The 26,328-nt window shown below is 45.1% G+C and overlaps 3 protein-coding genes across 3 annotated transcripts; 1 reads left to right on the top strand and 2 right to left on the bottom strand.

Annotated features, from left to right (window-relative positions):
* The first annotated feature begins 33 nt into the window (after positions 1-33).
* LOC131333357 (histone H3.3-like) lies at positions 34-13,772 on the top strand. The gene is made up of 5 exons (XM_058367832.1): positions 34-233; positions 692-772; positions 1,108-1,187; positions 13,025-13,115; positions 13,452-13,772. Exons 2-5 carry the CDS (start codon positions 701-703, stop codon positions 13,626-13,628), a joined length of 420 nt encoding a protein of 139 aa, XP_058223815.1. The 5' UTR covers positions 34-233; positions 692-700; the 3' UTR covers positions 13,629-13,772.
* Positions 13,773-14,777: 1,005 nt separating this feature from the next.
* LOC131334095 (cytochrome c oxidase subunit 6b-1-like) lies at positions 14,778-18,621 on the bottom strand. The gene is made up of 5 exons (XM_058368971.1): positions 18,367-18,621; positions 16,274-16,612; positions 15,698-15,780; positions 15,523-15,604; positions 14,778-15,166 (listed from the first exon to the last, which is right to left on the bottom strand). Exons 1-5 carry the CDS (start codon positions 18,406-18,408, stop codon positions 15,113-15,115), a joined length of 600 nt encoding a protein of 199 aa, XP_058224954.1. The 5' UTR covers positions 18,409-18,621; the 3' UTR covers positions 14,778-15,112.
* A 1,916-nt stretch (positions 18,622-20,537) lies between these two features.
* Positions 20,538-23,767, bottom strand: LOC131334094 (14-3-3-like protein C). The gene is made up of 4 exons (XM_058368970.1): positions 23,272-23,767; positions 21,728-21,850; positions 21,361-21,477; positions 20,538-20,788 (listed from the first exon to the last, which is right to left on the bottom strand). Exons 1-4 carry the CDS (start codon positions 23,743-23,745, stop codon positions 20,735-20,737), a joined length of 768 nt encoding a protein of 255 aa, XP_058224953.1. The 5' UTR covers positions 23,746-23,767; the 3' UTR covers positions 20,538-20,734.
* Between the last annotated feature and the right edge of the window lie 2,561 nt (positions 23,768-26,328).

The raw sequence follows: 26,328 nt of genomic DNA, 5'->3' as shown, positions 1-26,328 counted from the left end.
ACACAAAGTAAATCATTACTGGCTGTACGATTCAACCACAACGTTAACTGGAAAAAAACCCGCCCCTAACCGCCTCATACGAAGCCTATAAATACTGCCACTAATCTTACCACCTTCTTCATAATCACTCTTCCTTCCTTCCTTCTGTTTGTTTCTCGGGAAAAAAAAAAAAAAAGAAGCAGCAACATTCTCGCTCTTTCTTTCTCGAGTTCCTTCAATTCTTCCAACACAAGGTATCAAATTTCATAATTTGCTAAACCTTTTTTGCATTAGAGCTCAAATTTTCCCTCCGTTTAAGCCCCGTTCTGCTAAAGTTCTTATTTTTTAAGTATTTATTTCCTGTTTAACGAGACAGGTCATTCTCTTACAATACATCATCTTCAGTTCAAAAAAATAAATAGCTATTTTACAGTTAGCAGAACGGGCCTTAGGATGACTTATAAGTTACCTCTGTTTTATGGCAGCCAACGAATGTTTAATCATGCTAAGAACATTTGTTAATGCTAAAAATATCGTTAGCGGATATTAATTATCTAAACACTTCCTTGGCTGTCATTTTTCCAAAAAAAAATAACTAGTAGCTATTTTACAATTAGCGGAACGGGGCCTTAGGATGACTTAAGGTGGCTCTGTTTTATGACATGAATTCTGTTTGGTGGTTTGTTTGTTTGTTTATTTAATGGAAAAACAGAATTTTCAGATGGCTCGTACAAAGCAAACTTGTCGCACTTTTGGTGGAGGAAAGCGGCTAAGGAAGCATATTGCGGCCAAGGTTCTAATTCTACTCTCTTGTTTATCCAACTATCGTTTTCGACATGGTTCTAGTTCTAGTTCTTCTCGCGTCAATGGTAACCGTCGCGGTATAACAATATCGAGAGTATCAGAAATGGACTGATACGTAAAAGCAGTCGGCCAATAACAAGGCGATTTTCCATCTCACCGTACATATTCCGGTGGAATGGCATCGGAACTTGGAAGGCTCGAAAACCTTTACATATGGACCGATGTTTAAAACCTTGCTTCTTGTACTTGCCAATTCCGAAATTTGTTTTCTTCATTTGGGTTTCCTAAAATGCTATGTTTCTTCTTTTTCTCTTTTGGTTGAAGGTAATGCGCAAAAAAACTGTGCCGGCTTTTGGAGGAGTGAAGAAGCCCCACCGATACAGAGCCGGAACTGTTGCTCGTCGGTAAGTGATGGAATTTCTGTCCAAACGAATTTGCTTTATCTATAAATTCATTCAACGTAGATTTGTTTCCTAATGCTGTGTGTGGCCCGTGATCTCTTCTGGCTCGAGTCCTTCCTCCGCTGGTCCAGTGGTTACCTAGCCTTCTCCACGCCGCCTGCACAGTGAGCGCACGACTAAGACCTGGCCGGGGGTTGCCCGGCAAGGCCCTCCGGCGAGAGGATAAGTATGTGTAGGAAGAGAGGAAAGAGACTAGGGTTTTGAGTGAGTATTCGCGTTAGGGAGTGCGTACCTCTCCAGAGGCGTTCTCCTTCAATATTTATAGAGTTTCCTTGACTTGCTCTCCAAGCACAGGCATGTGCCTTGCACGGGTCAGGCGACGTCGTCATGACGTCACCGGGGCGAATCTGGTAACCGTTTGGCATGAGCTGGCACATCCCACGTGCGCTCATGATTATCCTTTGGCGTAACCGCCTCAACATGCGGGGCGACACGTGAGTGTGCAGGTGGCCGAGCCCGACTGGCCGCGCAGGGTAGCCGAACCTGAAGGGGATCCGAGCATAAAAGGGAGCCGAGCATAAAAGGGTAGCCGAGCCTGATAGGACTTTAAGCCAAGCAAAAACGGTCTAAGGGACCACCTCCCAAAGGTGGCCGAGCTTGACATGGTTCTTTCTGTTGCCGAATGCAAAGTGATGAAAAAGCCGACGATTGACGTGTCTTGGCGAAGCCGAACCCTGGCGAAGCCAGAGTTGGGTTCGGTCTGCTACAATAGCCCCTCAATCTCTACTGATGCCGAGCGTGAGGTAGGGATTGAAATCAAGACTTGGCCGAACACGAAGACTACCGAACTTCGCTTTTCTTTGTCAACGGGCAGATTCAGCCGTGCTTTATCCTATTTTTTCCTCTCTTTTTTTTTTTTTTGGGGAGCAACATCAGCCGTTGATGGAGAACCTCAGTGAAAGGATGCCAGGTGTCGCATCATGGTTAGGTACGGCCAGGGAGAGGACGGTTGGCAGGCTTTGCAGGTCGTCCTCTTCTTGCCACGTGTCAATCGCTGAATGGTCAGAAGCTCGGCGGTGTAATGATGGGCGGGAGTTTCAAATCCCAAACCCTAGATCTATATAAAGGGGTGAGTCGAGGAGAGAGAAGCTACGCTCCCTCTCTCTCTACGATTCCATTGCCAGAGCTTCCTCCTTCAACCGTTCATCTTTTGCCATCGTCTTCCAGCAGTTTCAGCCCCAAATCTCATCCCAAATTCAAGGTATGAACTCGTTCCTTGCTTCTCCATGCTTTTCTTACGGTTTCACTGCATTCTTTTTGTTCTTCTGGGCCTTTGAAGCCTTTCTGGTTCTAAGTGGGCAGTATGAACGCTGGAGATGAACGCACTGTTCATCTTCATCTTCAACCTGTTCTTCCGAGCACAGATTGCTCTGAGTTCTTGTGCTTAGCCGACTTTAGGATTTATCGAGCCCATCGATATAGATTTGTCTGTCAGTATAGACATGCCGAGCCCCGTTTCGTGTAAACAGTGGGTTACTGGAGATGGCAGCTGTTCATCTTCAGCCCCAACATGTTTTACCGAACCCCAATTCTAGTTATTGAAGATCTGGGCCGATGACAAGGTCTGGCCGAACTTCAGTTGCTGTCTAACAAGTTTGTCCGACAACGTGTTCGGCTGAGCATGTCAACACGGATCCTTGTTTTCCAAATATGGATCTATGGATTGTGATAATAGGGTGGGCCAGCTTTAGGTAGCCGATCGTAGGATGGTTTCTGTCTTCTAGCCGACGACGAGGATTTTTCATTATTTTCATTCTTTTCTTGGTTAGGTCTGGCTCACTCGATTATCATCATTTCATCCGACTCTGAAAGTTCAGGGGACGATTCCACAGACCTCGTGATCCGAGCGTACGTGGAGAGGTACAGAAGCCGACGACAGGCCTCTTCAATTGCCTCCAATATGTCTGGATCTAGTGACTCCAACGCCAAGCGCGACTACGAATACGACGGCGGGTACAACAATGCGCCTGAGATAACTTTTACTACAAGTACGGAGTCCGTTTCCGAGCATGAACTCGGTCCTGAGGCCGAGTCCAGGTTCCGAGCACAGACCGAGGCTACAACTTCTTCACGAACTGTTCCGGCCGAAACGTCATCAGAGAACAGGGAGGTTGCTGATCTATATGAGCGAGGGCAGGTTTGTCCTTATGCCCACTATTTCAGCGGCCAACCTGACGAGTACGACGCCTTCTGCCGAACGTACAATATTCCCGATGATGTCGTTATTAGCCAGGTGGCCAGTAACAAAATCAGGGATAAGAAGGAAGACCGTCCCGAACATATAACGGTTCCTCTCATGGCAATATGTGAAGCAGGACTCCGTTTTCCTCTTCACCCATTTCTGAGGGAGCTGCTGGCCAAGTTCGGTATTGTTCCTCATTTTTTTGCCATAAACAGTTATAGGATAGTGATGTCGGCAATAAAACTGAAGGAGCTCCATAATCTCGAGTTTACAGTCGCCGATCTCTTCCATACATATATCATGTCTAGGCACGGCAAGACCGACCGCAGGTATTTGTCGACACGTAGTGGTAAAGATCCTTTGATAAACGGACTTCCCGACACTGATAAGTGGGCAAATTTTTACGTCGAAGTGAGTGGAAATTATGAGTTCGGCGATCAGTCGATGAGGCTGCATTCTGTGCCGAAGATAAAAGATTTTCGAGGTCAATTTAACTACTCCTTCATTTGCCGAGCGTATTTTAACTTTCACTGCGATATTGATGCTTTATTTGGCTAACTTTATGTCCTTACAGATCACCGAGCAATTACCAAGAGGCAGCAATCCTTCGCTGTAGAGGGGAACATCGAAGCGCTGAAGGCTCAGATTTGTCGTGACGCGCCGACGCTTCTTGGCTACATACCTTCGTATAAGGGGAAATTGAAGAGAAGGGAGAGAGAGGCAGTGCCGAGCACAAAAGCTAAGGGGAAGAAATCAGCCACCGGTGAACGAGAAGGTAAAGGTGTTGCTCCCAATCCGAGCAAGAAGAAAAAGGAGCCGAGGGTGAAGTTTCCAACTTTGAAGAAATCCGCGGATTTCTGGTTCCAAGACAGTCAGCCATTTGATTTACAAGGCGCCAGCGTTCCCCCTCTCCGAACACTCATACCCGACTTTGCCGACGACATGGGTAGAAGGAATGTTGTGAAGATCAACCTGAGGGACGGAGTCTTGGCTCGGCAAAAGGAAGCTTCTATTGCCGAGCCTGCTTCCAAGAAGCAAAAGACTGTCCCATCAGCAATTCTGAACAGGCCGCCGACGCCGACCACAAGGGAAAAGGACCAGACTGAGTCTTCTGCTGCAGGTGGGTCGAAGACAGCAGACAGATCTGGGGGTTCAGGTGGCCGAGCAATTGTGCCTGAATTTGCACCTTCGTATGCGACGCCCGAGGGGCGGATTATCTCGGTGATTGATAGTGTAAAGCTGGAGCCAGGTTTAGCCCCTACCGTGCTCCAAGGCCTTGCTTTGCCAAATGACATGGCAAAGGTTCCAGATGAGCTCATGCCGAGCCTGGTCCATGCAAGTGCCTATGTTGTGCAGGTTAGTATCCGAGCTCATCTTTTCCTCTGTTATTTAAGTTATTCGAGAATGCTTGTTAAGTTTGTTTTTCCCGAAATTATGCAGGCTGGCCAAGCAATTCTGCGAGCTTCTCAGAGGGCTGAGCTGCTGACGGCCGAACGCGGTCGCTTTTATGATGATCTCAAAGCCGAGCGCGAGAAATCTCGAAGCTATAAAGGCAGTCTTAAGACGGTGAAGGCTCAGATAGCCGAGCTTGAGAAGGAGAAAGAAGAGATGGCTGATAAACTTAGGAAGGCCGAGCGCGAACTTGGCCAAGTCCAGAGGCGGGAGAAGAGGAGGATGAAGGAGGTGGACGAGAAAGCTTATCAAGCTGGGTACGACCGTGCTGGTCTCCAGTACGTAAGGGAGGCTAGATCGATGGTAAATGATGAAGTCACGGCTAGGGTCCCGATCGCATACCGAGCGGGTTACAAGGCTGGCGTGAAGGCCGTCGGTGAGGCGATGAAAATGGAGCTTGATTTGTCTATAATTCCAGCGGCGGTCGTTCCCGAGCTTGAACTTCCGTATACTGCCGAGGAGTGTGAGCCTCTACCTCCCGAGGACTTCCCCGATAGTGATGATGAAGTTGAAGATCTTACTCAGACTGACGCTGGTGGTCTTGGGGACTCCGGTGGGGGGAAGGTGGTTGTTGACACAGAGCAGCCGACTCCTGATTTGGAGAAAGCAACAGAGACTGCTGCCGAGGCTGACATTCCAATGGCTGAGGAGGATGTTCCCCAAGCTTGACTTGTTTTTTGATGTTTAAAGGACTTTTTGGTTATGAATGGTTTTCGATCTTGGGGTTTATTCAGTTTGTACAATGGTTGTAGGAACTTTGGCCGTACCTTCAGTGTTTTTTTTTCCAAGTGTGTACTTTACCTTTGTATGAAATGGAAGTGAAGTTTCATCTTGCAATGATTTTGTTTGAATGTCTTCATGCTTTGGTAGATTTTGGCCGTCTTTGCTTACATATCCGTAGCCTCCACTTTGGTTTATGTTCGGCTAAATAATATGGATGTTGGTTCAATGCCTGTGGTTGATTGGTTTTTGCCGAGCTTGGACCAAAGTAGTTTAAGAGTGGTGGAGAATGTGCCGATCATGTTGTTGTGTTTGCCATCAGAGTTGAGTGTCCTTGAGGTGTGGGGTGGTTACTCAGCGAAAGGTGAGTGTAACCAGGCTTTGGCCGACCTCGAAGTCTTGCCAAGCCGAGCCGAAGCCCGAATTCCAGCCAGACTGGATCTTTGGGCTCGGTGGACCTGATGTCCGTTTTGCTTCCTTGGGCAGTAATAGTGGCCGAAGCAGAGGCAGAGTAGCCGTTTGTGGGTGTGACCGAGGTCAACGTTTGTGGTCGGCTGAGATTTGCCGAGGAAAAAGTTTTACAAGAAAAAGTTGGTTTGGTGTTTGCAAATGACATACTCAGAGATAAAATTGCTTGGATTTCTTAATCATGCAAGTACAAGTTGAAATAAAAAGACTTTGGCCGAGGCCAGCTTAAAGGAAAATAGGATAGACAGTTGCCGAACATGGGGCACACTGCTCGGGATTTCAACTACATGTACGCCTTTTTGAGATTCTGTGCATTCCATGGGTTAGTGAGAACTTTCCCATTCATGTCCTCCAGCATGTAGGCACCTTCACCAGCAATCTTGATGATACGGAAAGGTCCCTCCCAGTTAGGCTTGAATTTTGTTTTCTTGCTGGCTTGTACAACCTTTCGCCAAACCAAATCGTCCGGCTTGAACTTTTTGATCCGTACTCCACGATTATATCCCTTGGCCACCTGTTGCTGGTAATTATCAAGGTGCAGGCGAGCGTCATCACGCTTCTCTTCTGCCAAAATTTGCTCCTGTGCGATGGCGTCGTCGTTTGTTTTGGGGTCAAACGTTTCTGTCCGGAGAGTTGGAAACTTGGACTCCAGTGGGATGACGGCTTCCATGCCAAATGCCATCGAAAATGGTGTTTGGCCCGTTGATCGCCTTGGTGTTGATCGGTAAGCCCATAGAACGCGTGGCAGTTCTTCAGCCCATTTTCCTCTTTTGGAGTTCAGTCGACGCTTGATACCGGCACAGACGGTTTTGTTCGTGGCCTCTGCTTGGCCATTTCCTTGTGGGTAGGCTGGGGTGGAGTTGAAGAAACGGATCCCAAATTCCGCACACAGGTTTGTGAGGTCCTTTCCGACGAATTGAGTTCCATTATCGGAGACGATAGCGTATGGAACACCGAACCTGGTAACAATGTTTCGCCACACGAATCGTCGAACATCAGCCTCTGTTGTTGTGACGAGAGGTTCAGCTTCAACCCATTTGGAGAAGTAGTCTGTTGCCGTAATCAGAAACTTGAAGCCTCCAGGAGCCGTAGGCAGCTTTCCCACGATGTCAAGCCCCCATTGGGCAAAAGGCCAAGGACTGGTGATGGGTGAGAGGTCCTGGGCCGGCTTTTTCGGGATAGGTGAAAACAGCTGGCACGGTCGACATTTGCGGACAACTTCCTCGCAGTCTTTCTTCATGTTCTTCCAGAAGTAGCCTTGGCTCAAGGCGCGTTGACATAGGGAGCGGCCGCCAGAGTGACAGCCGTAACTCCCTGAATGAAGTTCTGTAAGAATTTCAGGTACTTGGGTGGGGTGTACAACGAGGAGGTACGGCCCGGAGACGGATTTCCTGTAAAGTTGACCACTTTCAGAAAGCCAGTAGTAGGCGGCCTTATTTTTTACACGGTAAGCTTCCTTCTTGTCTGTGGGTAGAGTGTCGTGCTTCAGAAACGCAACGATCTCATCCATCCAGCTGGGACCGAGTTCGACATTGAGTACCTCTGAAGTGGGTTCAAAGGAAGGGCGGTCGATGCTGCCAAAATTGATGGTTCTGAATTCTGAGGCTGTGGATGCCGAGGCGAGGCCTGCAAGTGCGTCCGCGTGAGCGTTGTGCTCCCGGTTGATCTGTTCGATGCTGAAATTGTGGAACTGGGAGATGAGCTTGGCTGTGGCAGCTTGGTATTTCATCATTCGAGGGTCCCGAGCTTCATAGTCGCCAAGTACTTGATTGACGATGAGCTGGGAATCGCAGTAGACAGCGAGGCTGGTGACATTCATTGCGACGGCTGAGCGTAAGCCGGCGAGGAGTGCCTCATATTCTGCTTCGTTGTTGGTGGCTGGGAAGTTGATGGTGAGTGAGCTTTCATGAAGTGTTCCACAAGGTGAAACCAAGACTACCCCAGCTCCTGCTCCGTTGCTGTTGGAAGCCCCATCGACATTAAGCCGCCAAGTTTCTCCTTGAAAAAGGTGCCATTGTTTGGTTGATGGGCTGGTACCTGCAACTTCCGTCGGGGTAGGGGCACTGAGTGCCACTGTGTCTTCTGGGATGAGTTCTGCTATGAAGTCGGCCAAGACCTGGCCCTTGACTGCTGTTCGTGGCTCAAAGCTGATGTCGAAGTTTGCAAGTTCGACAGCCCATTTGGATACGCGGTTGGAGAGATCTGCCTTCCGAAAGATAGCTTTGAGCGGGTACTCCGTTAAGACGACGATGGGATGTGATTGGAAATAAGGCAGAAGTTTCCTGGCCGCTGTGACGAGAGCAAGTGCCAATTTTTCAAGTGGTAGGTAGCGTGTTTGAGCTGGAAGGAGCGTCTTGCTTGTGAAGTAGATGGGTTCGTCTTCGGTGCCTTCCCTCCGTATGAGCGCGGAACTTGTTGCGTGGGCGGACACGGCAAGATAGAGATAAAGAGTTTCGAACTCTTTAGGTTTCACCAACAGCGGGGCGGAATTTAGATAGTCTTTGAGTTCGGTCAGAGCAGATTCGCAATCTGGGGTCCATTCGAAGCTGCGCCGGCTTTTTCCTTTCAAGGCATGGAAGAACGTGTGGCACTTGTCCGAGGATTTGCTAATGAATCGATTCAAAGCGGCTGCCATCCCGGTGAGCCTTTGTACTTCCTTGATTGTTCTTGGTGGACGCAATTCTTTAACAGCCTTGATTTGGTTAGGGTCGGCTTCAATACCTCTTCGAGTGACAAGGTGCCCGAGGAACTTTCCTGCGCTTACTCCGAATGCGCACTTTTCTGGGTTTAGTCGAAGCTTGTGGTGCTTGAGGATTTCGAAGACTTCCGCCAAGTCTCGCAAGTGGTTGGATTCCTGCTTGCTCTTGACGACCAAGTCGTCGATGTAAGCCTCCACGGTGTAGCCAATTTGTTCTTGCAACATCTTGAATATTGCTCTGTTGAACGTTGCACCAGAATTCTTGAGTCCAAAGGGCATGACGCGGTAACAGAAGATGCCATAAGGCGTGATGAAAGCAGTTTTCTCCATGTCGTCAGGGTCCATGGCAATTTGGTGGTAGCCACGATAGGCGTCCAGAAAGCTTAGCCGAGCATGGCCTGCTGTCGCATCCACGAGTTGGTCGATCTTTGGAAGTGGGAACCAATCTTTTGGACACGCGTCGTTGAGATTGGTATAATCCACGCAGACTCGCCATTTGCCGTTTTTCTTCTTAACGACAACGGTGTTGGACAGCCATGTTGGGTATTGCACTTCTTGAATTGCATTTGCTTCCAGCAGACGTTTGACCTCTTCGATGACGGCGTCGGCGTGTTCGGCTGCGGAGCGCCTTGCCTTTTGGACGACTGGTTTTGCGTCCTTCTTGATGTTGAGAGAGTGGCTGATGAAATTTGGATCGACCCCCGGCATTTCGTTGGGGGTCCAGGCGAAGACTTCTATGTTTTCCTTGAGATACTGAAATATTTCTTCGCGGTCGGTCTCGCTGATGGAAGAGCTGATCAGGAAAAATCGGGAGCCATCCTCGTTGACTGGCATTTCGACAAGGTCCTCCTCTGCTTTGTCTTCGGCCTTCTGGCCGACGTCGTCGATCACGGCCATGTCGGGGACCTCTACCCACTGTACTTCTTTGGCTTTTGTTGAGTTGTGGACGGCCGAGACGTAGCATTTTTTGGAGGCTACTTGGTCACCTCTCAGATCTTCTTGTCGTCCGCCGGAGCCGATGAAGCGGACAACCTGGTGGTAGGTTGAAGCGATTGCTTGCATGTTGTGAAGCCAGGTTCGGCCAAGAATTGCGTTGTACGGGCTTGGCACGTTGACGACGATGAACTCGACGGTCAATGTTTTTGAACCTGCTACGACTGGAAGGTAGATTCGTCCGAGTGGCCAGACTGGTGTTCCGTTGAATCCAATGAGAGGGACTTCGGCGGGTTGTAGGGCCGACTCTGGAAGGTCGAGTTTCTTGAACAAATCATAGTACATCACCTCTGCTGAACTTCCCTGGTCAATGAGGATTCGCTTAACATCATGGACTCCGATTTGCACGGTAACGACAAGTGCGTCGGAATGCGGGGTTTGTACGAACTCGAGGTCGCGCTCCGTGAAAGTGATGGTCCACTTGGGTGTTTCGTCTGGACGCGGGCGTTTTGACCCGGGTCTTACCGCAAGCACCTGTGTAGAAGTGGAGGCGCGATCGAGGTCAGCTTTGAGATGTGCTTCCGATTCCTTTGTCATTGGGCCGTGGATGACATGTATCGTCGGCCGCGGTTCGTTGGGGTTGGGATTTCCGACAGGTGGGTGGGCGGGCGTCTTTGCGCGATCAATGTATTGGTCGAGATGGCCTTGGGCTGCCAGTCGTTCCAACAATGCTTTGTATGGAGCACATGCCGTTGTGTAGTGGCCGAGCTCATTGTGGTATGAGCACTTCTTTCTTGGGTTCTGATCCGCCTGGCCGTTGTCCGTGCCCAGTTTGCCCTGCGGCCACTCAAACCATGGTTGCCTCATGATTTCCTTTAGGAAGGACCAGATGGGTTCTTTGAAGTGGGTGGTTTCAGCCACATAGTCGTGCTCCTTTGGCTGGCGTTTCTTCCCTTCCTTGATGTTGTTGACGTGCTTCTTTGGATGGGATTGTTGAGTTGCGATTGGCGTCTGCAGCTGAGGGGTTGTCGTTGGAAGACAGGCTGTTGAGTTGGGGATCCCCTGAGCGGCCCGGTCTGCGTAGAACTCTTCTAGGGCACAAAATCGTTCTACAACACGCATCAATTCTCCCATGCCGTGTGGAGGTCGAATAGCCAGTTCGTCGAGTATTTTGCTCCCAGATTCCAACCCATTTTTGAAGGTGCGCGCGGCCCAATACTCGTCGATTCCGGGAATTTCATTGAAAAGTTGCCAGTATCGCTCCGCGTAGTGCCTGAGCGTTTCATTTGGGAGTTTCCTCATCTGGGTCAAGGATTCAGGCTCCTTCGCCGTTCTATTACTGGTGATAAAGCGGGTATTGAAGGCGCGTTCAAGGTCAGCCAGGTTCCGTATGGATCCAGCGGGCAATTTGTTGAACCACTGGAGTCCAAGAGAGCCGAGGCTGGATGGGAACGCTTTGCATTTAATCTCGTCCTTTGTAGTGCACAGCTCGATGGTTTGGCGAAAGTGAATGAGGTGAGTGTAAGCTTCGCAGGTGCTTGGGTCGAACTTGGTGAATTTTGGTAGGTGGAAATTTGGTTCGGCGATAGTGTTGATGATGTGGGAGGTGATGGGTGAGATACCGAGGTCTTTTAGTTGCCGTTCGAATCCAGGGCGCGGTGGTTTGCCTAGCTCTTCCGTCCGCGGCCTCTTTGGGTGCTTCTCTCTTTCTGAGGTTTTCTCGCGTACACGGCTGCGAAGCTTGTCCCGCAGGTCTGTTGTTTCCCTACGGGGGTGGTCAACCGACTTCTCTCTATCGTAATAGGTTTTGTTCCCATCCTCCGCCCCTTCGATCCGCACGCTTTTGCCATTCCGCCGATCGTCGTTTTCATTATCCAAGTTTTCTGGTGGTATTCCCCCGAGGCGTTCAGAGACGTGACGCCTGGAGTCTCGGCTACGGCGCGAGGCCGTTGTGCGAGAGAACTCCGCGCGACCAGTCGAATACGTGCTCGTGAATGATTCGGTGTCCCTGGTGTGGGTCCGCTCGTGGTGGGGCCTCGAATGGTGTGTACCAGATGTTGCAGGTCGTTTGTAGAGGATAATTTCCCGGGCGTCTCCCTTTTCTGGCGTAAACCCTAGGCGGTCTTTGACGGAGACGCGATGGCCCGCCTCGTTGGTGTGTTCCCGCGGCGGAGGAGGAGGAGGAGGAGGAAGGGGAAGAGAGTTTCTTCGCTTTCGTCGTCCGCCTCCGGCGGATCTGGAGGCAGCTGGGGTTGCGTCCTGCATATGTTGCTTCATCTGGGCCACTTCCGCCCTCAGTGCTGCGAGTTCGTTGTCTCTTTCGTCGTCTCGCCGTTGCAGAAGGCGGATGTAGGCCGTTGTTATGTCGTCTGCGGCCGGCGAGAGCCCAGATTCTGGTGGTAGGGAGATGGACATGTGCCTTTCTGAAAACGGTGGGAGGATCGCGTTTCCACTGGTGTCTTTGGCTCCGGAAACTGAAACGTTTGGTGGATCTCCGCCCATCGCCGCTGAGTTTTCGTTCGTCTTTTTGAGAGGAAGGTGATTTGAAAGAGCGTTTGAGCCGTTTGGATCAGAGGCTGAGGAGTTTCACGTCGGGTTCACCAATTGTGTGGCCCGTGATCTCTTCTGGCTCGAGTCCTTCCTCCGCTGGTCCAGTGGTTACCTAGCCTTCTCCACGCCGCCTGCACAGTGAGCGCACGACTAAGACCTGGCCGGGGGTTGCCCGGCAAGGCCCTCCGGCGAGAGGATAAGTATGTGTAGGAAGAGAGGAAAGAGACTAGGGTTTTGAGTGAGTATTCGCGTTAGGGAGTGCGTACCTCTCCAGAGGCGTTCTCCTTCAATATTTATAGAGTTTCCTTGACTTGCTCTCCAAGCACAGGCATGTGCCTTGCACGGGTCAGGCGACGTCGTCATGACGTCACCGGGGCGAATCTGGTAACCGTTTGGCATGAGCTGGCACATCCCACGTGCGCTCATGATTATCCTTTGGCGTAACCGCCTCAACATGCGGGGCGACACGTGAGTGTGCAGGTGGCCGAGCCCGACTGGCCGCGCAGGGTAGCCGAACCTGAAGGGGATCCGAGCATAAAAGGGAGCCGAGCATAAAAGGGTAGCCGAGCCTGATAGGACTTTAAGCCAAGCAAAAACGGTCTAAGGGACCACCTCCCAAAGGTGGCCGAGCTTGACATGGTTCTTTCTGTTGCCGAATGCAAAGTGAAGAAAAAGCCGACGATTGACGTGTCTTGGCGAAGCCGAACCCTGGCGAAGCCAGAGTTGGGTTCGGTCTGCTACATGCTGAATTTGTGATATTGGTGGTATGATGTACAGCGAAATTCGCAAGTACCAGAAGACTACCGATCTCCTGATTAGGAAGCTTCCATTCCAGAGGCTTGTTCGTGAGATTTCCCAGGTCTTCAAGGTGAGATGATTTCATTTTATATTTCGTTATGGTTTCATTGTTTGCAAATTGTGGAAACCATCTCCAGTTCTATCATGTTAGTTTATGAAGAAGATCGTTGTCTTACAATGAATAGAGTCAGTTTTGTTCCTTGCCAAATCCCGCCTTGTTTCGATGAGAATGCGAACCATTGAAAACATTAGAGTTCAATTTTGTCAATTTCTCTCCTTTATAAACCATATTTTGCCGCATTGAGCAACCGCACATTTAGACACTTTTCCTTCTTTTCCCTTCTTACCCACCAAATTGCTCGAACCGAATACGTTATTACTGAATTTGTGTTTCGGGTGCATGTAGGCGGATCTGAGGTTCCAGAGCCATGCAGTGTTGGCATTGCAGGAGGCAGCAGAGGCATACCTCGTTGGGCTGTTTGAAGATACTAATCTTTGTGCTATTCATGCCAAGCGCGTCACCATCATGTCCAAAGATGTTCAGCTTGCAAGGAGGATCAGGGGTGAGGCTGAGAAGGCTTAGTTTTTTCCGAAATGGTTGGGTGCTTTGTGAGGCCAATCTAGTGAAGTAGTCATAAGTAGATTTAGGGTTTGTTTAGATGCTTTGAAAGTAAGTAGTAGTATGGTGGTGGATGATTGTTATTAGTAGTAGTAAGTAAAATTGTGGTGTTATGAAGTAAAATTTGGGTTTTCTCTATCTGATGTTTTTGACAGTATTTCTACATTTTTTTCTGTTGTGTGGGTGGTTTTTTTCCTTTCAACTTCGTTTATGTGGTTATGGGTAATTAAATCCAGGATGTAACTCGTCAATGCCCCATGGAATTGTATGCTACGTTTAGGCTTATGTGGTTGGCCTCTGTTCTCTTTTTCTACAGATTTAAGCACTAGCGTAATGCCAATTGGCCTACGAATAAAAGTTTGCCACCACACAATGTGGGTCGTTCCTTGTCTCCCAACCACCTAACTAAAGTGAATGATAATGTCTCTACCGCATAGTTTATCGCAACGTAAATGATTGAAAGTACCATGTAGGCAATGCCTTGTTATACTTCAGGAGCGTTGAATAATTACTCCTAGCGTAGTTCACATGATATGAATCGAACATTCTATTAAGGGAAGTGATGGAACTTGCTGATATCAGAAAAATAATAATAATGTGGATTATCTATGGTGGAGAACAAAAAACGCGGGCAATTTGGTAAAAATTTATATTTCTTTGTGCAACTGTGAAATTACTTTTGTAACAAAATCTCAAATTTTGGTTTGTTGAGACTTCAAATTTAACTTCAATATGTGTCAGAGTTTAAATTTCACTGAAAATGCTCCTCCTAGATGCCATAAAATTGCATGATTAAATTCCAATTAGAAAGTAGTAATTTATTTTCTATTCAGAATTTATAAGACTTTTTGGCAGGGCCAATGATTTGATTCGGGGCATTTTTTTTTTTTTGTAAAAACGGGAACTCCAATGCATTACAAATGCGGAAACCAGCTGAAACAAGATACAGAGAACAAGGGATCACCCTAAACAGGGGAGGGAAACGGTCACAAAGACGGGCATTGAAACCATCACTTTCCTACCAGGTAACTCATGAAGTAAGATACCACCATCGCGTCTACATCGTCATTCAACACACCACACATCCACTTCTCAAGCTAATTAAAACCAGACTATGATAATCCCGCCGGCAATAACTTCTTATTACGTGAAGAATAGAAAATGTAGGACACTGATTACGTATTTGCTTCTCGGTGACATGTCGTCGTCACAACTTTCACAACAAATCGAACTTTAAAAGACTGATGGAAAGAGAGTTCCATCTTCGTCACGAGTGCAACATTTGTGTTTCTGTACTCAAAACTAGTTCCAAGAAAAGTCGGAAAAAATAAATAACCACTTTAAATAGAGGTTTGCCGGAAATTATTGAGCTTCTCATTTTGTGAAATTCATCTGACAGATCCAAGAAATCTGAATACCATAGATATACTTTCTTCAGCAGGCACCCTCTACAGTGGACCTGGAAAGGTACCATTCTCCCTCTGCTCGTTCCATCTATCTACCTGCGTTAGGAAAGCCATATAATGAAGTCAAGTAGTACTTTCATCGACTTTTACATAGTATTGTGACCATTGTTTACTGACTTGTTTCTAGCTCTGGCTGTTCAAGTTAACCTTCCTGATGCTTTTAATGGGGTTGTTAATTTGAATCTTTAATTCTTGTTCCTTCAATATTTAGTAATGAAGTTCACCTTTATGCTCCCAAAAAAGTAATATATCACAGCCGAATCAATTGCCCGTTTTCAAAATAAAATGAGTGGAGCAGATGCAAGTTAAATGTCCTATCAATTGGCAAGATGGTAGAAACAATTCCAACACAGAAGGTCTTAAGGGCATGCAAAAGCACATAAGGTACGTACCCATTCACCAGGGCAAAGAGAGCGATAGTATTTTGCAAACTTGTCGCATTCAGGAGCACCTTCCCCTTTTGCAGCTACACAACTGAGAGACCAAGAAAATAGCTATGAGGAAAAGGAACAGTGCCCAAGTTCAGAAACACAAACTTTCAGGTATATAGGATTTCGATTGACTCACCGATGATACTCGATGTATCGGGTAAAGCAATGCCTAGATTGATTTGTAGTTGGGAAACGGAAATCTGCTGGTGCTGTCTCAAGCTGGTGGATAACAACAAAATACACAAGGAACAGAGAAACATAAGGCGAACTGGAGAAGAAAATAGTGCTCCACATATAGGAGAGGTAGGTCACTTGGACAACTTGAAGTGGGAATAAAGAGATTATGTAGCAAAGTTTCCCACACTTTGACCATCATAAAAAATAAAGAATACTCGTACGTAGTGGGTCTTTTATATAGGCTCAGAGAAAAAAGATACCTTGACTTTCAGTACTACAAATACTTCAACCCAACAGAAGACCAAGAAACTATTTACTACTCAACCCAAAAATTCATGTACGCCATAGTTCTACCCGGCTCCTTCCTTTCTCAGTTGCTTCTGTAAAAGGCATTGATTCTACCCGTTGTCTTATGGTACATCTTGTTCATGATATTCAAAATAATAAAAGTTTCCAGCAATGAAAGACATCCATGCAACCGTCACTGAATACACTGACGGGATAAGAGTCAAGATTATGATTCAATCAAGCTTACCTTAATCTCCGGTGTCTCTTCACCTTCTTGATCCCTAGAGTCTTCTTGTTCAGCATTTCCACTGCTATTGTCAGCAGCAGCCTCTGTGGCTTCACTGTCACCCTCCCCTGCACTAGGAGTGGTTTCATTGCTTTCTTCAGCTGCAGCACTAGATTCTGCACTGCTTTCATCAGCAGCGGCAGAGTCAACATCGTTACTACTGCCAACAACAGGGGTTTCATCAGTTATTGAACTGGACACTTCTTCAGCGGCGGCACTGTCAGTGTTCTTCATCTCAGATTCTTCTGCAGGCTTTGTAACCATATCCAGCTTCTCTTCCTTCTCCTTCAACATATACTCCTGCAATTCAGAACATCAAAAGACAAGGTTTTACCACGAGCAACCACTACTGATAACGTACAGGAAAAGATGAAAGAGCACGTGCTGAGAGGCACAGGGTCATCTCATGTTATCACACTGTATATGGGTATGTACAAGATAAAGTTCAATACATGCACACGATTGAACTTAGACCAAGACGAAGAGACCTCGTTAGCGTAAACATCTTGTTAGCGTCAGCTAACCACAGCTGCCAGTCGGTATCAGCACCATCTTAGACGACAGGACTGGGTTCTAATAACCTAACATAATTGACGAGAGCCACTAGGCAGTATTTATTTGAGCTGCAAAATTCAGATAATACAGGAGATGCGAGCAGTCTTAATGAATGTGCAGTTTTCCGTGCAAGAATTTAAATAAGAACTAAGCAGAAACCTAGACAGAAGCTATTTGCAATAAAAGCAAAGGGACTGCCTAAACCAACGGATTAATCAGAGGGAGGGGCCCAACAGCATTTGTAAGCCTACACAAGATAGAGCTAATCAAACAGGAGATAGATTAAAAAGAATTGGGAGTATATGACATGATTGCGAAACATATTTCCCCAAAATTTAAGCAAAGCGGTAACACTTTGAATAACTAAACAAGGTCCAGATACGCTGGACACTCAAAGGACAAGGAATATATAGAAAAGCAAGATAGGAGAAAGAAATATAGGAAAAAAAGATCAACAACCTAGTCTGTTGTCAAAAACAGTTCTATAAATACATGAGCAAGCCTCAAAGACAAAAATTCCCCTCAACCATTAGCATACAAACCTCCAAATTCAAGCCAGCTTCCGCAGAATCTCAATGCAATAGACCCCATATACTTCCATAGACGGTGGGAGATCCCAGAAATTAAACCACGGGGAGCAACCATAGCTGTAACTAGTTAACTTGCCTTTATAGATTCCTCCTAGGAACCTGAATCACTTTCAACGTTTTAATACTTTAACACTCCTAAAAATGCAATGGGTTTACTTCCAGAATATGGAGCTATTTGAGAGTGAGCTAGGGCTATATAAATATTGGCCCCCATGATCACAAAATTTTCATGGTACAAATTGGCTCGATTTCTTTACCGAACCACCACAATTAGGAGGGTATCTTATTTGAGATGCTGCTAACTGTCCAGAGAGATAATTTTTTAGGAGAATAAGGTAGTGTAAAACTCAAATATAAACTAATACCAGGCCTGTGTGCAACCTCTAACGGAATTGACACCCTCAAATTACCAAAAGCTATCATTGACATTGCATTCTTCTAAACTGAATCAAATATTACTCAAATGTCTCTCATTCCTTGTAGGTGTATAAAATGTTCTGTATTGTCTAAAATCTCAATACTCCGACATCTTTTATTAGGTTTTAACACCTAATGTACAACTTTTAGGCTGTTAAATGTCTTGTCAAAATTCCAGAAATCTAAGTGCCTTCTTCGGGTTCAATTTAATCAACGTATCTACAGCAGCCCAATCCATTCAAGTAAAAGCCGATCGAAAGGAAGAGCCAAGTTTGATCCTCAATTTCGAAGTAATTTGAAATGCACTCAAACAAGCAGGAAATACTCACAATTACAAACAATGAACCACGAGCATAATAATAAATACGACAAGAACAGATACGGAAACGAATTCCTTTTTTATTTATCATAAATAAATAAATTCCAATTGGTAAGTGAGTACAGAAGGAGTATATGAATACAGAAAAATGTAGGTAAATGTAGGTATAGTACCTCGGATAAGGTTAAGGTTTTTGCGGAATCGGCTTCCGCCATGAATGACAGGAGAGAAAGATTTAAGCTGGGAGAGGCGGCCAACAACAGGAGGGAGAGAGAGAGAGAGAGAGAGAGAGAGGTGTTAGGTTTTACGGCGACCCCCACTGCAGTGGTGAGCGGCAAGAGTCAAAGGCTAATCAAAGTTTGGACTCCGTCATTTTCCCCTCCCCTTTTTTTTTTTTTAACCAAACGGTATAGTTAGCGAGATTTGTTAGGTTAGTACAATGAGTATTGGGACTATCCATAACCTTCATTTCAAACCGTGCACGGAGGGGCTCGAACCTCCGTCTCCTTAAAGGAAGGGAGCGGTAGACAATCCATTGCACTCGGTAGTGGTTCCCAACGGTTGGACTTTTGATTGGGTTATTAGTTGAAATTTTTTATTTTTTTTTCAATTGATAAAAGCGATCATTTACATCATATATAAACTGTAAAACACAAATCCAAAATATTACATCAATTATGAGAGTTCATAAGATAACCAAACTCTACAACTTAATCAATACAAGAAATAAGCACATCATAGAAAAGAAATAAAGAAAGAAATAAAAATCCCTTTAAAGAAATAGCACTCACACAGTCACACGAAGGTGAAAAATTCAAACTTCTAAACTTCTAGTGAGGTGCAAGAGTCTGATCAATTGAGCTTAGCCCTAATTGGTTTCCTAATTGATCTAATAAGGCTCCATTCTTCTGAAAATATTGTTGTCTAGTATAATATTTTTGATAATATTTTTAATATTTTATTACTCTTTGCTTATGTTCTAACCGTAATTTTAGAATTAATCATTTATATCGAGAAGAGAAATAAAAAAAATACATAAATGTTGATCGATGTTAAAAAGTTCATCACCTTAGGGGGAAAAAACAGCTGTGGTATTTGTTTTGGTCGTTCGTAAACTTTTATGATTTTGCTCATAATATTTTTATTTTTTCAGATTCCTTTAGAGGATGACTCGATGATTGATAAAACAAATATAGCGCGGATCTAATAAAAATTGAAAATTAAAATTAAAAAAACACAAAACCAAAAAAGGAAAAAAATAAAGTTAGGACTGGATTGTGGAGGGATGAGAGTCTGTAAAGGCAGGCCGGGAAAAAAACACGACGTCAAAATTCTTCAAAGGTCCAAACGAGCCAATAATTTGGCCCAAGGCAAGCGTATCATCAGCGCATGCCCAAAGCCGACCCTGTCACTCAAAAAGGAAAACCTTGCAACGACAGCATAGGCAGAAACCAACTGCTGTATGAAAATACACTTCCCAGAAACAACAACGTAACAGCAGGGGCTTCATGCATTTGTTACCCTTTTTCTTCTATCAATTTGCACAAGGAGGAGATTTGAAGGAAGGAGACTTTGGGAAGACTGCCCCAACATGCTAGAAGTACGCCTTTAACCACACCGGGTGATTACGAGACACAGTGGACTATGGCAAGGCACGCGCACTCAAACCTGGCGAAAATCACCACTTGGCAAGGAACAAGAAGAAGCCTGCCTATTTTTCCAAACCAGACCGAGGTCGGCCACGTGAATCTGTTTTTCTCGACCAATCTCTGTCAAGGACAAGCATACCTTTTTACCCAAAAAGAACGAAAAGAAAAGCCTGCCAACTAAAAGTTTGTGAGGTCACGCTAGTAGATATACACAATCCCTATCACATCCGTATGACAGATATACTAGTTGTCAGGCGTGAGATCGGAAGCTAAGAGCATGTACACCAATAAAAATGTAAAAATATTGATCAATAGGGCACTTTTTTCATTTTACATATTCACATCTTCCTCAACACTACACCAATACTATCTATTTTATCTTACTCCAATTAAAATATATATTTTTCACTTATTTTTTATTATCTATATTGTTTAAAAAGAGGAGAAAGGAGGGAGGAGAGAGAGAGAGAAATAATTAAAAAAGAAAAGGAGTATGAATAGTGCATAGGTAAAAATAGAGAACAACTATTCATAAATGCATTTTAGCTACTCTTTTAACTCATCTAGTGTAGACTATTTTTTTATATTTCTCTTAGATAAAATAGCAAAAAATGTATTTAAGCTCATCTAATGGACTTGCTCTAAGGTAAAACCAAATATGGAAAATTAATAGGAATACTATCACACCACCGAAATAAAGCTCCAATCTCCTTGGAGAAAATAAACCCTTCATAACCAAACAAAGTAAACAACATCAGTACCTTCGAGTTTCATCCCTATTAGAAGCGAGAATGATTAAATTTCAGAATGACAGGAAAATCAGAAACAATCATCTTCTCCTAACAAAAACAAACATGGGAGAAGTGAGACCCTAGTTTAGGAGTGCCCCACACTACGATTCATCGTCAGGCTTGGGGGCTTCTTTAATCTCGTCTGCCCCGTCCTCCTGCGGCAAGAAACAGAAATTCAAAATTAACCAAACATGTTAAATTGGAATATGCTCGATGAAAATGATTTACTCCAAAAATTTCCTTAAGTATATGAATTTCCAACTATGCTTTTATAGTATATGCAACAAACAGCCCAAGCATATATTCTGTAAAGATAAATGCAGACAAGCATTCAGGACTTGTCCTGATACCCATATGCAACTTTTGGATACATATCTCAGATTCTCAATACCCTAAGATTTAAGCTTAGGAAATTTGAGGTTGGGCAGGTACGGGCATCCGAGTCCATGCAAAATAACAAACATAGGCTTCTAGTTTATTTCCTTAAAGAGAAAAAGATGTTCCACTCAGCAAAATAACAGCTCAGGCAAGCATGAAAAAAAAAAATCTACCCAACAAACAAAAGGAACAGGACAAGAAACAAAAGTAGTCAAAAACAACTACCCAACAAATAAAAGGAACAGGACAAGAAACAAAGGTTGGAAAAAACAATTGACAGGTAGAAGCGCATCACAAATGAGATGGACACAAGGCTAAAATTGCACATTGCATGGAAGCAGAGCCAAACCTGCATGTCTGAGGTCCACAGAGTGAGGTTGTCCCTAAGAAGTTGCATAATCAAGGTGCTATCCTTGTAAGACTCCTCTCCCAAGGTATCCAATTCAGCAATTGCTTCATCAAAAGCCTGATAAATGCAGTATAGAAACAGATATGAGCCAACGACAGATGGTTAAATAAGAGGATATATGCAACAGTGGGAATTGTACAAATGGTTAACCAATAAGTCTCCTGACCTCTAGGCTCTAGAGGGTGCATAGATTCGGGATATCTTAATAGAAAAATACAGAAAGGAAATCTTTTCAAATTTCATTGTTAAAACTGCACCACCTCGCTTATGAAAAAGAAAACGAAGTGCCAAATTCAAAAGAGCTCACCTGTTTGGCAAGGTTGCAAGCACGGTCAGGAGAATTTAGAATCTCATAGTAAAATACAGAAAAGTTAAGAGCAAGCCCAAGCCGGATTGGATGCGTTGGAGCAAGTTCAGCAGTCGCAATATCCTGAAAACAAAGATCTCCATAAATATAATGCCGAACAAAAAAGAAGAGAGGCACAATTTACACAAAGAAGCAACCAATGAATGGATCAACTTATCCCACACTCCATTGCGACTTGAAGCAAATTGCAAGTCCTATCAATGCGAGAATGACCCAATACTTTTCCTATACCACCATCCATAACTTCTTTCGAATGCACAAAAGAAAAGGTTACAACTTGTGCCTAAACCAAGCAAGATACAAATACACAGGCTAGGAGGACAACAAAATGTTAAAATGTGTACAACAGACTTTGGACTAGAAACATTTTCTTTAAGTACTTTCAGAAGTATATGCAGAATTGTAGTTGCATGAACTTCAGTGTTTCAATTCCTTAGGCTCCTCATCTTGATTACAATCTAACCTTAACTGCAAAAAATTCCAAGTTATCTTTAAATGGTTTGATACAGCAGGTACGCCTTAAGCCCTATATTGTAGTAAAATATGATTAGTCTTCCACTTAACACAAATGTTGTATGAATATTACTACTATGTACTTTTTTCTTAAGCTAAAAGATCTAATAATACAACAAATCCATTAATGTAAGACAAATTCATAGGAGCACAAAGACCAATTATCTAACATTTTCTCTGGCCAAAACTCTACTCTGTCATAACCCCAAGGGGTTGGCCTGGTTGTCAAGGCTTGAGACTTAGGGGTTTGCTCCTTCTCAAGATCGAAAACCACAAAAGTGCTATCAACTAATTTGGAGCAGGCCACATGGAGCAATTACTCCAGCTTCAATACGGTTCCCTGGCATGCGGGCGGTGGGATTGTTGGGCCTCCAGGATTAGTCGAAGTACGCGTAAGCTGGACACCTGGGTTTTTTTAAAAAAATCTACTTTCTCTATATCTTTCATTTATCGGTTATTACATTCAATTTCTTCCGAGCGCTAAATCCACCAGATTTCGGAACGTTTAGCCCCATGTTTCGGAACTTGTGTTACAAACATCATAAATCGCGACTGTATTAACGTTTTGTGTTAGATCTGAACCAGTATAACTAATATGATCCCCAGAAAATCAATTTAATGAGACTTATCAAGTAGATCTAAAGCCACGTAAAATCCAGAGCACACTCAGTAAAAACAAGGTAAAAATCCTCTAAATGTTCTTCCGATTGCGCACATACATAACCTCACAGCGCAGATCCACGTACACATCCCCTAATAAAGACCAGAACAAGCCCAAGGGGTTAGTCTGGTTGGTTGGTGGGCTTGCTCCCACGCAATTGACAGGATTCGATTCTTGGGTGGCGTCACAAGAAAGAAATTTCTTTCAAATCCCCTAGTTCCGGCGTGGATGGCCGGCCTAATAAGCGCACAACACAGATCTAAATACATACACATACCCATCAAACAAATAGAGCAACAAAATCACAAACCTGCGCCGCCTTGTAAGCTGTGAGGGTACTCTCGGCGGCCTCCTTCCGATCCGACCCGGTCTTGAACTCCGCCAGGTACCTATGGTAATCCCCCTTCATCTTCAAGTAGAAGACCTTGGAGTCCCCGGCCGCGGCGGCCGGTATCAGCCTCGAGTCGAGCAACTTCAGGATCCCGTCGCAGATCGACGAGAGCTCCGACTCGATCTTGGACCGGTACCCCTTGATGGCCGTCACGTGGTCCTCGTTCCCGCGCGACTCCTCCTTCTGCTCGATCGAGGAGATGATGCGCCACGAGGCCCGGCGCGCCCCGATCACGTTCTTGTAGGCGACGGAGAGGTGGTTGCGCTCCTCGACCGTGAGCTCCTCGGAGTCGGAGGCCGCCGCGGAGACCTTCTCCATGAACTCGACCATCTCCTCGTAGCGCTCGGCCTGCTCGGCCAGCTTCGCCATGTACACGTACTCCTCACGCGCCATTCGGGGTCGGAGGCCGCCGCGGAGACCTTCTCCATGAACTCGACCATCTCCTCGTAGCGCTCGGCCTGCTCGGCCAGCTTCGCCATGTACACGTACTCCTCACGCGCCATTCGGAGTCGGAGGCCGCCGCGGAGACCTTCTCCATGAACTCGACCATCTCCTCGTAGCGCTCGGCCTGCTCGGCCAGCTTCGCCATGTACACGTACTCCTCACGCGCCATTCGGAGTCGGAGGCCGCCGCGGAGACCTTCTCCATGAACTCGACCATCTCCTCGTAGCGCTCGGCCAGCTTCGCCATGTACACGTACTCCTCACGCGCCATTCGGAGTGCGGTTCTCTGATCGGATCTGTGGATTTTTTTTTTTCCTTTTTTGCGGTGAGGGAGAGGAGAGTTTTAGAGAGAGAAGAGAGGGATGAGAAAGCGAGTGGGGGGGGACGGGGATTTTATAAGAGGGAGACGGGGGATTCCGTGGGGAACGCCGTAAGGGTCCCACTAGAACTTGGGGCATGCTTTCTTCTCTCTCTTTCTCTACAACTACTATAAAACAACCATATGGGACTCAATGTTTCCCACAATCCCCTCTCTCTCTCTCTCTCAGACCCATTTTGAGTCCCTTTTCTAAGTAAAATTGGCTGCATCTCTGTTTTCTAACCTCGAAAGCCAGAGCTCTCTGTTTCTCCTCTGTTTTCCTTCCCAACGAACACCCCCACCCCCCAACCCCGCTCTCTCTCTCTCTCCGCTTTGCAATTACACATTTAATTTATGATCGCATTCTAACTCGGTGTTTTCTATCTAGTTTTTTCATGAGATGTTGAGACCAAGTGCTGGTATGACCATCCATGGAGGAATCAACATCAATTTTGTAAGCATAAGATGCTGCATCTTGCAACAAATGCCAACAATTCCCACTCCGCCCCACGCTATTCTCGCCTTTCTCTTGCCGGTACTCGTTAATTTTCTCCAATTGCAGTACCAGGGGAAGGTTTTCTCTCCATTCGAAACACACCCGAAAACCATGAGGGTTGCCGTCGTTAGTTTGTTCTTGTACTGCTTGGCATATGACAGTGAACGGAGACTTTCCTCGAGCCGCGTCAGACCGGCTTATTATGCCCGAGTTGTTCGTGGTGGAATGGGTTTGTTCGGTTCACTTCTCTCCGTATCTCTTGCCTCGCTTCTTCTCCAAGACTCTGTTTGGCTTCTTCTTTATTTTATGTACATCTTGTTATCGAATCGACAAATGATGTGTCACAGACTTGATGTGCTGTGGAGCTGGCTCCGTGAGAAAATCATGGCCGGTCTTCCGAGTGGACCACACCGGCCGGAAAGGCGCCTACTTCCAGTTTAACCACCAAGTATACGTTCGTATACACATGCATGTATGAGTCCTCCAAAGAGTCAGAAAGCTACTATATATGCTATTGTCTTTTTCAGAGTCTCCTCTGTGCTTCTTTTTCTTTCCTTTCTTAGTCCATTTTTGTATTTAATTAGTCCATTTTGTTGTTAATTTGCATATCGAGTGAAGCTTCGTGGTTATGTTGTTCTAAGACCTTTGATTCTGTGTTTCAATGGCTCTTTGAAGTACCTGTACGTGCAATTAGTAGATTCGTCTCGAACATATTGACGGGTGTTTCGGATTCTCAATTTTTTTTAAAAACAGAAGATAATTTCAAGCTCAAAAATCATGTATTTACGCAAATAAGTTTTCTACTAATATGGATCTTATTTGATAGATCTCATTGTGATCTTTTATACGGTGCAAAAAAATCAAAAAATTACTTTCATTTTCATTATATTTGAATTTAAAAATTAAAAAAAAAACTTTTAAAAAAAGAATGCAAAGTGGAATGAACCCTGGGTAGACATAATTCAGCTAGCAAGCGTATTTTTAAATTCTATGTTTTAACCTATCAATAAGGAGGGAAATGCTTACGTTATGCAATGTCCTAAGAAATAGTGATCAGATTAAGGAATTCTCCCGGAAGAAAAAATTAGATAAACTTGACACTTTGATATATACCAGCACACCCAGCACTCATATCTCAAATTTGTTATGTGAAAATTAGATAAATTTAACACTCTGATACATACCCGCACCCCGCAAGGGTCCCATTAGAACTTGGGGCAGCATCCTTTTTCTCTCTCTCTTTACAACTATACTATATAAAAGTATCTATTACCGAGGGTTCAAAACGTGGGCCCCACTGCACCGTATAAGCGAGAAATTTTTCGTTGCCCCAAGGACAATGACAGGTGTTGCCTCCCACCTTTGTTTTTTTTTTTTTTTTTTTTATCCGCAGGAGCCTCCCACTTAAATATCTACTGACACGCGTTTTCTTCTCTCCTGTCCCACAAGACACAGCCTTTTCTCTAAAATTAAGTGTTTCAAATTTCAATACGTTTAAATGAGTAAGAATATTTTATTTTTTTATCATTTAATTCTAAATGGTCATAATTTAATTTTGACTATAGAACTCTCGTTGATTAACCCTAAGAAAGTCGTAGAATCAAATATCTCTTAAGACTAACCAACGAGAGCCCTAGAGTCAAAATTTAATTATGACCCTTTAGAATTAAATGATCAGA

Source organism: Rhododendron vialii, chromosome 7a (genome assembly GCF_030253575.1).
Source record: "Rhododendron vialii isolate Sample 1 chromosome 7a, ASM3025357v1".
Lineage (NCBI taxonomy): Eukaryota > Viridiplantae > Streptophyta > Magnoliopsida > Ericales > Ericaceae > Rhododendron > Rhododendron vialii.
The sequence above is the reverse complement of the archived record's forward strand: the minus strand, read 5'-3'. Positions and strand labels throughout refer to the sequence as shown.